At 42.5% G+C, this 12,217-nt stretch overlaps 1 protein-coding gene and 2 pseudogenes across 1 annotated transcript; all 3 read right to left on the bottom strand.

The window, feature by feature from the left end:
- Positions 1-122: 122 nt before the first annotated feature.
- LOC133731840 (7-deoxyloganetin glucosyltransferase-like) lies at positions 123-2,294 on the bottom strand (annotated as a pseudogene).
- A 167-nt stretch (positions 2,295-2,461) lies between these two features.
- Positions 2,462-4,305, bottom strand: LOC133725807 (7-deoxyloganetin glucosyltransferase-like; annotated as a pseudogene).
- A 496-nt stretch (positions 4,306-4,801) lies between these two features.
- LOC133731834 (uncharacterized) lies at positions 4,802-11,682 on the bottom strand. Its single transcript, XM_062159261.1, has 4 exons — positions 11,071-11,682; positions 10,134-10,320; positions 8,655-10,085; positions 4,802-6,291 (listed from the first exon to the last, which is right to left on the bottom strand). Exons 1-4 carry the CDS (start codon positions 11,680-11,682, stop codon positions 4,802-4,804), a joined length of 3,720 nt encoding a protein of 1,239 aa, XP_062015245.1.
- Positions 11,683-12,217: the final 535 nt, after the last annotated feature.

Raw genomic sequence — 12,217 nt, 5'->3', positions numbered from 1 at the left:
ATGTCTGTTCGATCCACAAATTAGAATAATTTATTCTAATATAATATTCTCAAATTGTTTTATGTTCACGTATGAAGACTCACTTTCTATTTATTGATAGATGTCTTGAACTCCCAAAACTTGAACCCTAAACCCTAAACCCTAAACTTGAACTCCCAATCTCAATTCCTTCTCTCTATCTCCAGTCTTCACAAATCCGGACGAAAACCACTCCTCAATAGTGTTTAGAGTCTCGATTATGGAATTCCCTCAGGAACTTATTGAGCGGTTGAAGGCTACTCTGGAATTGGTATATCTTCTCTCACAAACCCTAACCCCCGATTTCTCTCGTAAATCGTAATCTGTATTTTTGTACTATTCTGCCAGATTACAAGCATGAAATGTTCACAGATATTATTGAAATCGGAAAACGATTGGACATGGGTTTGCCAAACTGTGTCTAGATCAGTAGCTGCACACAAGGTGTTTGATAAAAATGCTAGGATCAGGTCTCGGTTGAAAGTTGGTGATTTGTTAATCTGGGTATGCAGAATAGAAATCTGCATTGAGTTTTAGCTGCGCCGAGCTGCGGAGTTCAATTTTAGTTAGAAAAATAAAATAGTACTTCATGCTGGTAATAAACTAATAACAGCATACAGCGCTAGTTTAATTACCAAGTATTAGAAGTCTTGATTTTCCTTGTTTTATATAAAAAAACTCCAGTGTTTCCTTAACAGCACAAGTTGATCACTTAATCGAGCATAGGCACTCCTGCAGTCACACTCTCAATGGTTGAATTCCACAGGCTGTGCGTTAAAAATCCTCCAACTGATGGGTGGTTGTCTGGTTGAGCACCTCCTCTTGCGGGCACCAACTTGCTGTTACATTTCTTTCCATTGTTTCGGCCACGAATGTTGGTGGCAAAATCGCCAATTCTCCAACAATCAGGTCACGCCTGATAATCCACAAGAAGGGAAGCTTGGAAATTGCAAGTCGCCAACCAAACCCACAAACTGTTGTGGTGTCATGACCACTACACTGTAAAAATTCACATAAACAACTGTGTGTTGGTGCCTTGGACTTGAGCGATTGGAGGCACTCAGTTTCCTCTTTCCATAGACTATATCCCAAAGGTTTCAAAGGGTCTTCTGGAATTTGATTGAGAAGGAATTGGAGAGGGCCAACTGCATAAACATGTGGACGCATAGATGATAGAGCCTCCAAAACATCTCGCTCCAAGGCATCAAAAGTATAAAGAACAACTGCTGAAGATCTATGTGCTCTTTCAGCTGCTTCCATGGCACATCGAAACACAATGTCTTTTTGATCTGTAGTTTTGAAGAAGCCGGGAAGATCATAGGCAAATATGCTGGTGTCCGCTGTATGAAAGATTGTCTTCAGCTGCTTCCATGGCACATTGAAACACAATGTCTTTTTGATCTGTAGTTTTGAAGAAGCCGGGAAGATCTTAGGCAAATATGCTGGTGTCCGCTGTATGAAAGATTGTCTAGGTACCATCTGATAGACATCTCTCATCTGCAAACAATAAGAAAACATTAATTTATTGTCATTTTTGATAAACAACTATCAAGCTTTGATCAAATGGTAGATAAGATATTTTTTTCATGGATTATAGTCAACCTTTTACTGGTGTATAACCTTTTTCCAACAGAGAACGGAATTGTTTGATTCCCATGAATCCACAGGCTGCTATTGTGAAGAACATAACAATAGGAATTCCAAGTTCTTCAGCTGCTGTGATGGAGGAGCTCGTGAAACCATCCACGACATGTTGCATGAGAACTTGAGAAGTACTGTGGGAATTTGCTGCATCAGTATTGATTTTGTCGAGGATGTTACAAAATGGAGACAAGAAGTTCTTATCAATGGAATCAACATTAGCTGTGATGTCTTGTATGGAATCTGATCTGAATTAGGTGGTAAGCCATCTGGGATGTCTTCAAACTGAATGTCCGGCAAGCCATCAAGTGATTTGCGGTCTAAAGATTTGAGGATGCGTCCATGGTTGTACTCTGTATTCACAAAGGTCATGCAAAAACCTCTATGGTGCAGGAGCTTTGCAAATTTGAGGAATGGCTTAATGTGACCTTGACATGGGAATGGTACATAGAGCATGAGGCTTATAATTAGTTTTTGCCATGGAACCTACTGAGGTAACTGCTTATCTCGTATGTGTAAGCAATTTGTACTGATATACAGCATGGAAGGTTGGTTCTAATCTCATGTTTGCCAGAATTTTGTTTATTTGAATTTGGGTTATAGTTAATTTGATATTCTTTGCCATTGTTTCAAGCATGCTTTCCTTTTTATTTCAGAAATCTTTAAGAAAATTTCACTCATCTATTGGAAATTGCTTGTTGGCTTTTTGTTGACAAGAAATTTGAAATTACAATAATAGTAGTACTTGCTAGTTGCTACTTGCTACACCCTCTGCTCTATATTGCAGGTAAGGGGCAGTGAGATTGATCAGATTAACAAAATTCAATTAGAACATCCTAATAGGAATCCTCAAGCAAAATCGAGATTAGAGAAACATACCTGTAAAATACAATCTGATATTCTAATAAATGTAACTCCATAGAATAGTAGCAATCACACAGATAATAGTTGCAATATCCTCTCTTTGATTATTATCATTAAGGATTCAACTTGAAATTTAAATGAAAGCATAAAGGAAATATTGCAGAACATTCTACTAGTTCATTAGACAGTACACTGGAAGTCCTGCATGTTTATTTGTTAGAAGTTTAGAACCCCGTCTAGCTTTTTCTTAGAAGTACTTGATTTACCACTTTGTCCAAGTTTGTGTACGAGGAGCCTTGTGGATCAGTGGCCTCTTTTGCTAATTTCTTCAACACATTAGCCTTGTTCCTCATGCTCTCACCCTTTTGTCCCTCCATTAACTCCCTCACAAGCTTCTCGACTTCATCCCTCTTGACATTGTTATCAATCTCCATGCCAATGCCCAATCCATTACAAACATACCAACAATTGGTTTGCTGCTCTTGCAAAGAATGGCCAACACAGCATAGGAACTCCTGCAGTGACACTCTCAATGGTCGAATTCCACCCATTGTGTGTTAAAAACCCGCCAACTGATGGGTGGTTAAGGACTTCCTCCTGTGGGCACCAACTTGCTATTATACCTCTCTCCTTGGTCTCAGCTACAAACTCAGGTGGCAAAATCGCTGATTCGCCAACAACCAGATCAGGCCTAATTACCCATAGAAAAGGGTGCTTGCTATTTGCAAGTCCCCAACCAAACTCCACAAGATGTTCTGGTGTCATGACCACTACGCTGCCAAAATTCACATAAACAACAGAGTTTGGCGCCTTAGCATTTAGCCATGGGAGGCACTCTGTGTCTTCCTTCCATAGGCTGTATCCCATAGACTTTAAAGGGTCTTCTGGTATCTGGTTAAGAAGTAACTGAAGAGGACCAATGGAATAAACATGTGGAAGCATAAATGATAAAGCATCCAAAACATCTCTCTCCAACGCATCAAAAGTATGAATTACAACTGCCGAAGCTTTATGTGCTCTTTCAGTACGTTGCTTCACCTGTTAGTATAAATGGACTGTTGTTGGGATCTGTAGTTTGGAAAAAGCTGGGAAGATCCTTTAGGCGGATATCTTTCATTCCTGGTATCCAGTCAATGACAGTGTCTAGGTAGCCATTGGATAGACATTTCTCATCTGTGAACATAAAAAAGAACAGTGCTAATTAGGTAAAAATTAACAAGCATTAATCAAATCATAGTTAATAGAATACTTCAGTTCCATCACCTTTTATTGGTGTAAATCCCTTTTCAACCAGAGCACGGTAATGTTTGAAGCCCATGAAGCCATTTGCAGCGACAGGAAAGAACAATACAATAGGTAATCCAAGTTCTTGAGCACCATCAATAGAGAAGCTCATGAAACCATCTGAGACAATGCAGCTCACAGGAAAAGTGCTACTGTTGAGTCTGGTGAGGAGGTCACGAAATGGAGCCAAGAAGTTTTTGTTAATGGAATCACAGATAGCTGTGATGTCTTGGGTGGAATCTGAATCGGAAGGTGGTAATCCATCTGGGATGGTTTCAAAATGGAAGTCTGTCAAGCCATCTAGTGTGTTGGGGCCTAAAGATTTGAGAAAGCGTCTGTGGTTGTACTCTGTATTCACAAAGGTGATACGAAAACCTCTGTGGTGCAACAGCTTGGCAAACTTGAGGAGTGGCTTTATGTGGCCTTGATATGGGAATGGGATACATACAGCATGAGGCTTATCAGGTACTTCCATGGAACCCATGACTATATATTTCTTCTTGCTGTAGCTCTGATTTGTGAATTTGAGTAGGTGATACTACTCATACTAGCTATATGTAGTTGGAGTTCTCCTCTAGATATAATTGCACATGTGTTTAAGTTAAATCTAGATCTATAAACAACATTTGATGCCATGAACTTTTATGGCGTTTGAGTATAGATGTAATCACATTGATGATCTTGTTCAATGCTGGCCACGTTCTCCTGATTTTCTGGAGTTCAAATATAAAAAGTAAGCACATGGATCATGTGCCATGGATTTTATTTATATGGTTCTGAAATTTGATAGGATCGAATGATCGATTGCATTGATAGACTACTTCTTTTCTGTTGTGGCACGAGGTTTACTAGAATCATTATTATATAGAATGGGCAAAACCCTTTTTCAGTTTTAATTCATCCAGCCATTATTTAAATGAGGTTGGGTTTCAGATTGATGTCATTTCATTTTTTTTTTTTTTTTTTTGAGAGAGAGACGAAGGCATTTTATTACTCAATGAGAAGAAGTGTTACAATAGGAAGCAACAAAGCTTCCCATGGTGGAAGGTACAGGACCCTTCCAATTAGCAGACACATTAGAATACAAAGCAAGCTTTGCAAGCTTGTGTGCATCCAAATTGGACTCTCTGTAAATATGTTGAAAAAAAGAGCTAGGAATAGAGGCTAAGTGGACCACAATGTCATCAATTACCCTCCCAATAATGGAGTGATCTTCCTCTTCAGCCTTCAAATAATTAACCAACTGCAGACAATCACTTTCAAAGATAATAGGTGCCTGTTTGAACTCCACAGCCCAAGCACATGCAGCCCTCCCAGCCAAAGCCTCTACTACGATAGGAGCACTAACTGATGAGACTCGGCAACAAGTTCCACCAACAATCAGGCCTTCAGAGTCACGTACCACAACACCTATCCCTCCCATGTTAGTACTACTGTCAAAAGCTCCATCTAAATTTGCCTTAAGCCACCCTGCAGGAGGAGGGTACCAAGGAGTTGAAGCTCGTTTAGTGTTGGAACTCCTACCCGGACGGAGAGAAGTAAACAAGGAGAAACCAGAAGCTGCTTGGAAAAAGAGCTGATCCAACTCGAGGGTCTTACTATTCCAAACTCTTTGATTCCTCTCTTTCCATACTGCCCATAACAGATACAGAAGAAAATCAAATAACTCAGGAGAGAGACTTTGCATACAATGAAATAACCAATCCAAGATAGAAGCTTGATTAGCACTCTTGGAAGATATCACCGAACTTAAGCCTGGAACCTTCCGTAACATATCATGCACTAAAGAACAATCTCTACTAATATGATGAATAGATTCATCTCCATCATTGCAGAAAACACAACCATCATTAACCCAAATTCTCTTGGTTCGAAGTTGAGCTACTGTAGGAAGAATAGAAGCACATACCTTCCACATGTGAACCTTAACCTTGCCAGGAATTCTAGCAGCCCAAATCCGTTTCCAAGTCTCCACAAAAGGTGTTGGGTTGGAGACAGAAGGGATATCAACATGAATTAAATTAATAGCAAGCTTGTAGGCACTTTTAGTTGAGAATAACCCTTTTGCATCAAAATGCCAAATCAATCTATCAGAAACACTCCGTTGACTAAGAGGAATAAAAAAAATTAGCATGACATCTTCTGGCTCAAACCACTGAGCTATAACATCAGAGTTCCAAGACAACCCTGGGAGCAATAATTCCCTAACCAAAGTCGGAGCACCATCCCTCCTAATAAAAGGTCGGAATGAGCTAGGTCTAGGTAACCAAGGATCATCCCAAATATGAATAGATTGACCATCTCCCACTTGCCATCTCACTCCATTTTTAAGCACAGATCTAGCTTCAAAAATTCCCCGCCAACAAGATGAGGGTGATGACATTAAAGAGGCACTCCAAAAATCACCATCAGGGTAATACTTCGCCTTATAAATTCGACTAAGTAAAGAATTCGGATAGCGTATTAAACGCCATCCTTGCTTAGCTAAAAGAGCAAGATTATGAGCATATAAATCACGGAAGCCCATACCTCCCTCCTCTTTAGGTTTGCACAACCCTTCCCAAGATAGCCAGTGAATTTTCTTATTCTCCGCTTTACTTCCCCACTGTTAATGCTCAAAGTCTGGCGGTAGCCAAACCTCCGTTTAACGCGGGTCCGGCGGGCGGACCGCTACTCTGTATACTTGGTAATTCCTGCTAGCTGCCAAGTGAAAGACAGGGCGTCAGAGGGAGACCGCGTTGGGCGGTCTTCACTTCTCCGATGCCTAAGTCAGTTAATATATAGGTGGCATAGTAATAAATGAGAGTTAATGCGTAATTTAATGAAGGGAGAAGAGAGGACCTTTTATAGGTGAGGAGAGGTCTGATCTTCTCTTTGTTTTCGATGTGGGATTGATATGCTTCAGTTCCCAATTTCAGTAGCTTCTGATGCCGTCTTGGCAGAGTGCGTGGCGGCGCGTCAGCGGTGATCCTGGGGAACGTTTGTGCTCAGGCCGTGGCCCGCCTGGCTGCCTATCTGTGGGTTACTCCTTTGACGATAGTTGGTACCTCTGGCGGTACGATGAGGGTGTCTGATTATAGCTAATTATGCTTTGCAACGTACATGTAGGTACAAGTCCCCCAAGTCCCCAGTCAAGGAGGGCAATCTTGGTTGGGGAGTTGATCGGCGGTGTGAAGCGTTTTCTTCCGCTAGACTTTTGCAGAAGCATAATTAGCGTCAGTGCGTTGTCAACCATGGATATTACTGAGCAAACGCTTTATACCCTTTCGGGTGGGCCCCTGCTAGGCCCCCCAGGGAGTCCCCCACTCCCCGGCTAAGATGGACCTCCGGATGGTCGCGAAATTTGTTTGGTGAGGGGGAGCTGCACGGAGCAGAGGGTGTTGGGTAGCGAACCCAATCTTTAGGACCCGAGTGACGGGGGTCAACGTACCTGATCAGGGTCGTCGTAGACTGTTGACTAGTCCCCGTGTCCCGTAGGGACAATCTGACTGTAATGCCGCGTGGCGGTCATTTGTCAGAATGAGGCGTGGCCTCGGGATCCGCCGCTGGCGGGAGTCCCCCTGCTGGTTTATGGCAGTAAACAGCGTCCAGTGGACGTGCTTGGCGTTAATTTATTGAGCGGTACCGCGCTGAATAAAGTACGCGATTTGTCAGATAAAAAAGGTTTCCGCTAGAGGTGCGTAGCGGAAGGGGCCCCGTTTGTATGATGACAAGGGAGAAGTGTCGCATTTAGGAGACTTCGTAAATAACAGCTAATGAAAAGTTCTGCTGGCGGGGTTCCGCCCAGCGGAGAACGTCACTAGGAGAGGACAAGTGAGAAGTTCCGCTGGCGGGGTTTCGCTCAGCGGAAACTCACTTGGAGAGGACAAGTGAGGTTCCGCTGGCGGGGTTTCGCTCAGCGGAGACTCACTTGGAGAAGACGAGAGGTTCCGCTGGCGGGGTTTCGCTCAGCGGAGACTCACGTGGAGAGGAAAAGTGAGAAGTTCCGCTGGCGGGGTTTCGCTCAGCGGAGACTCACTTGGAGAGGGGTGTACCCTGGATTGCTTTCGTGATACGCCTGGACACGTGGCAAATAACTAGAGGGTTAGCGTGTGGAGACGCGTCTCCTCAGTCCGGCCGTCTTCTCGTCATTAATGCGAGTAATGATGGATTTCGTAACCGAGGCGACGCCTCGGTTAACCCGGAGGGTTAGTGCGGACAGGGGACACGTGTACGGCTGGGGTGTGATGTCGTTTTCTAGCGGACGGCCGAAAAGGCTCTGACGTTGACATAAAAGGGGGGGAACGTATTGAGAAAGGAGATCAGAAAATCCATTCGAACTGTTTGTCGTCTTCAAGCTCTGCCCAGCCGAGATTTGCAGAGAGAGTGCCGTGCGGTGGTGGAGGTCTCGTGGTCGGAGAGACGAAAAAGTTCCGTCGTCGGGGCACAGCGTGTAACAGCACGCCAGAGAGTTCACGACTGAGGTGAGTGTTCTGGTTATTCTTCTCTTTGGTTTCGATGTGGGACTGATATGCTTCAGTTCCCAGTTTCAGTAGCTTCTGATGCCGTCTTGGCAGAGTGCGTGGCGGCGCGTCAGCGGTGATCCTGGGGAACGTTTGTGCTCAGGCCGTGGCCCGCCTGGCTGCCTATCTGTGGGTTACTCCTTTGACGATAGTTGGTACCTCTGGTGGTACGATGAGGGTGTCTGATTATAGCTAATTATGCTTTGCAACGTACATGTAGGTACACCCACCAAAACCGAGCACACATCTGATGAAGAGAATGACAAAAGTCTTTGGGAAGAAGAAAGCAGCTTATAGCATAAGAAGGAAGAGCTTGAGCTACAACACGAATAAGTAAGTCTTTACCTGCACCACTTAGCAGTTTCCCCTGCCAACCTTCAAGTTTTTTGCTCAAACGTTCTTTGATATACGAAAAAGTTCCAGACTTCTTCCTACCAACATATGTGGGAAGACCAAGATACTTTTCATGTTTAGGGACAATGACAACCCCTAACAAATCCGCAAGCTGCTGCTGCAATTGTACATTCACTTTTTTACTGAATACAATACTACTCTTAGAAAAATTGATTCTCTGGCCAGAGGCCATCTCATAATCTTTTAAAACAGAAAGAATATGACCACACTCTTCCTCTATTGCCTTCCCAAAAATAAGACTGTCATCAGCAAACAACAAGTGATGAATACTAGGAGCATTTGCACAAACTTGGATACCTTGCAGCAAGCCTGCAGAGGCTTTGCACTCAAGTAGAGCTGAAAAGGCCTCAGTGCACAATAGAAACAAATATGGTGAGAGAGGATCTCCTTGCCGCAAGCCACGAGAAGGACTCAGATACCCTTTAGGTTGACCATTAATTAGGAAAGAGTAACGCACGGAGGACACACACTGCATGATAACCTGAATCCAAGCTTCATCAAACCCTAACCGAAAAAGAACTGCCTCAAGAAAGCACCATTCCATACTGTCATATGCTTTACTCATATCAAGCTTTAAAGACAAAACCCCATCTGTAGAAGAGTTACAATTATGAATAAAATGAGACACTTCATTAGCTATCAAAGTGTTGTCAGTTATCAGCCTTCCCGGAATGAAGGCACTTTGGAACGGGGAGATAATTTCTGAAAGGAACCTTTTCAACCTGTTAGCAATGGCTTTAGAACAAATCTTATAGAGCACATTACAAAGTGCTATCGGTCGCAAATCAGACATAGAAACAGGATTCTTCACCTTTGGGATAAGGCAAACATGGGTATAGTTAACCTCATCCAACAACCTACCCGAGTGAAGAAAAGATTGAGCTGCCTTAACCACATCACCCCCAATAGAATCCCAGTACTGCTGGAAAAAAAGATGAGGCATCCCATCTGGCCCTGGTGCCTTAGTTGGATACATTTGGAATAAGGCCTGCCTGATTTCCAATGCCGTATATGGCGCACACAAAGTTGCATTCATATCTGCTGTCACTTTTGGTTGGATCAAATCCACCACTGATTGCATATGATTATAGTCTACGATTTCCGCAGTATACATGGAACAAAAGTAGTCCAACACCACACCTGTAATGCCTTTCTCGGTATTCTGCCAAACACCATCATCATCAAAAAGACCCTGAATCCGATTTTTTGCTCTTCTATTAGAAGCTTTACGATGAAAGTATTTAGTATTACGATCACCATCAACCAACCAGGTAACCTTCGAGCGTTGCTTCCAGTAAGCATGCTCCTCAGTCAACAAATGCTCCAGGCGAGCAGAAAGCACTACACATTCCTCCTGATTCTCTAAAGTAAAAGGAAGGCTACCAAGCTGCTATAGTCTAGCCCGCACACCGGCTATTTCACGGCCTTTGTTACCGAAAGTATCTCGCTGCCATCTATTCAAAGAGAACCTGGTACTCATAATCTTCTTCGTTGCCTGAGACATAGGGCCCCCAGTATGAACGTGGCGCCAACCATCCTTCACCACCTCTGCACACTCTTCATGGAGAGTCCAGAAGCTTTCAAACCGAAAGCGGTGCTTTCAGGGAGAAGTAAAAGATGTCATTTCATGGCTTTACATATAAATCTTCACCAACTCAGTTGATTAGCTACCAAACTTGGCCTTGAAAAAAGTAGGAAAAAGCAGAGTTCACTTCCACAGAATCCGTAGTAACCATTTTAATTTTCCAGTACGTCTATTTTTTTATTTCCAAACTTTCCAGACTTTGTTTTTGAGTTTTTCTATTGGAACCTCTAAATTTATTCACTTGACCTCTATGCTTTTTACACCTCTTATCAAATTTTCAAATACTAAATTTACTCACTAAACATTTTTTTTTTTGATCGAAATAGGTAAGCCCTTTCATTAAGTTCAGCAAGCAGTACAAAAACGAAACACCCCTATGGGGTCGACAGAAAGCAATCGTTCCTTAGAACCTCTAAAATCCCTATTCTAAGAGAGTATGAACCCAACAAGTCCCGAGTACACCCACCTTTTAGACAATCCACGCACCTTTATTCTAACAAAAACCAAGAATCCTCGAAGCAGACATAAAAGGGAAACAACTAAGGAGTTGGTTTTTGCGACCCATAACAAAACTTAAATTAAACTAGCTTCCTTAAAAGAATAAGGAAGGATGACTAAACTTAAAACAGAAGAGAAAATAAAGAAAAGAACTCTAAGGGCCTTTTGGCCCCAATGCAACCCAGTCCAGTGCCAGCCCAATAACCAAAATGGAGTCCAACAATCCAAGGTTGCAGAAACCCTAGAAGACTCCATCAAGGTTACCTCCCAGCTGCCGCCTCCACCTTGACTGCCGCCGTCGTAGCTTTCGTCGGGAGAATCTCCGCCATCGCAGAAACTCTTACACAAGCCTCCAAAACCAGACAAACAGTGATCTGGGAAGTGAACTGAGAGATCCCTCGGCCACTGAGCATTACCGTCGTCCACAGAGAGACAATCTTCGTCCGTATAGAGGTCGGGATCGCCATCATCCTTGTCCACCATTCCACCACCCAAAAAGCCAATAAGGAAATCTGGTTGGACTACAGCAGACCGCCACACCACCACCGAAGTAGACATCTTCACCACACTAGGTCTTTGACCCAAATACGAATTGGACATCAAAGTCCCAGACCTGTCGTCCAGGCATACCATCGGAGCCCCATCGCTTCCAAGAACGAAGCAATCCAACACCAAACTGGCATCAAGAGAGATTAGAACCGGAGATGATGCAGGAGTCCTCACCCTCCCAACAACCACGCCGGCAACAGCAATGAACAGCCAAAGGCCTAAAGATGGGGAACAACGTCGACGAACCCCGCCACCGCTACCCTCACGCCAACCAGACAAGAGGGACCAGTGCCCCGCCCACCTAGTCGCAGATGCACCACCATCCATGGTGATGAGATTTTGTCGAAAACGGCAGTCTTCGAGTAAACCCTAGCAGAGCTAGGTCAAAGTTTCGACCTCACTAAACTTCCTCAAATAACCTAACTCATATAATTCGCAAACAAATTATTATCTTTAAAATAAAAAATTTAGTCATTTCAATAATTTAATCACTCTATAAATCTAAACTAAATATACATTTCTTAATCAAACTTGAGTTTCAAAAATTAATGTCTAATCAATATGAAAATGCCATGACCTATTATGTTTTATTATGTTTTTTTTTAAAAAAAATTTTCTATTTTAGCTGTGCAAAAAAAAAATGAAAAAATCATTTGTTTTTTAATGTTTATTTTTTTCTGTATTTTTGTACCACATGATTAATTATTTAAATTTTTTTTTTTTTTTACAAATATAATGGATTGACTTAGATTAAGATCATAAATCATAAGAGGATTTATTTTGTTTTCCCTCACCAATATGCGTTCAACATATATATCATACATTTTTATGTCATATGATCTTAATCATATTTTTAATTCTT

This window comes from Rosa rugosa, chromosome 1, assembly GCF_958449725.1.
Source record: "Rosa rugosa chromosome 1, drRosRugo1.1, whole genome shotgun sequence".
NCBI lineage: Eukaryota > Viridiplantae > Streptophyta > Magnoliopsida > Rosales > Rosaceae > Rosa > Rosa rugosa.
This window is presented reverse-complemented; position numbering and strand designations above follow the sequence as displayed.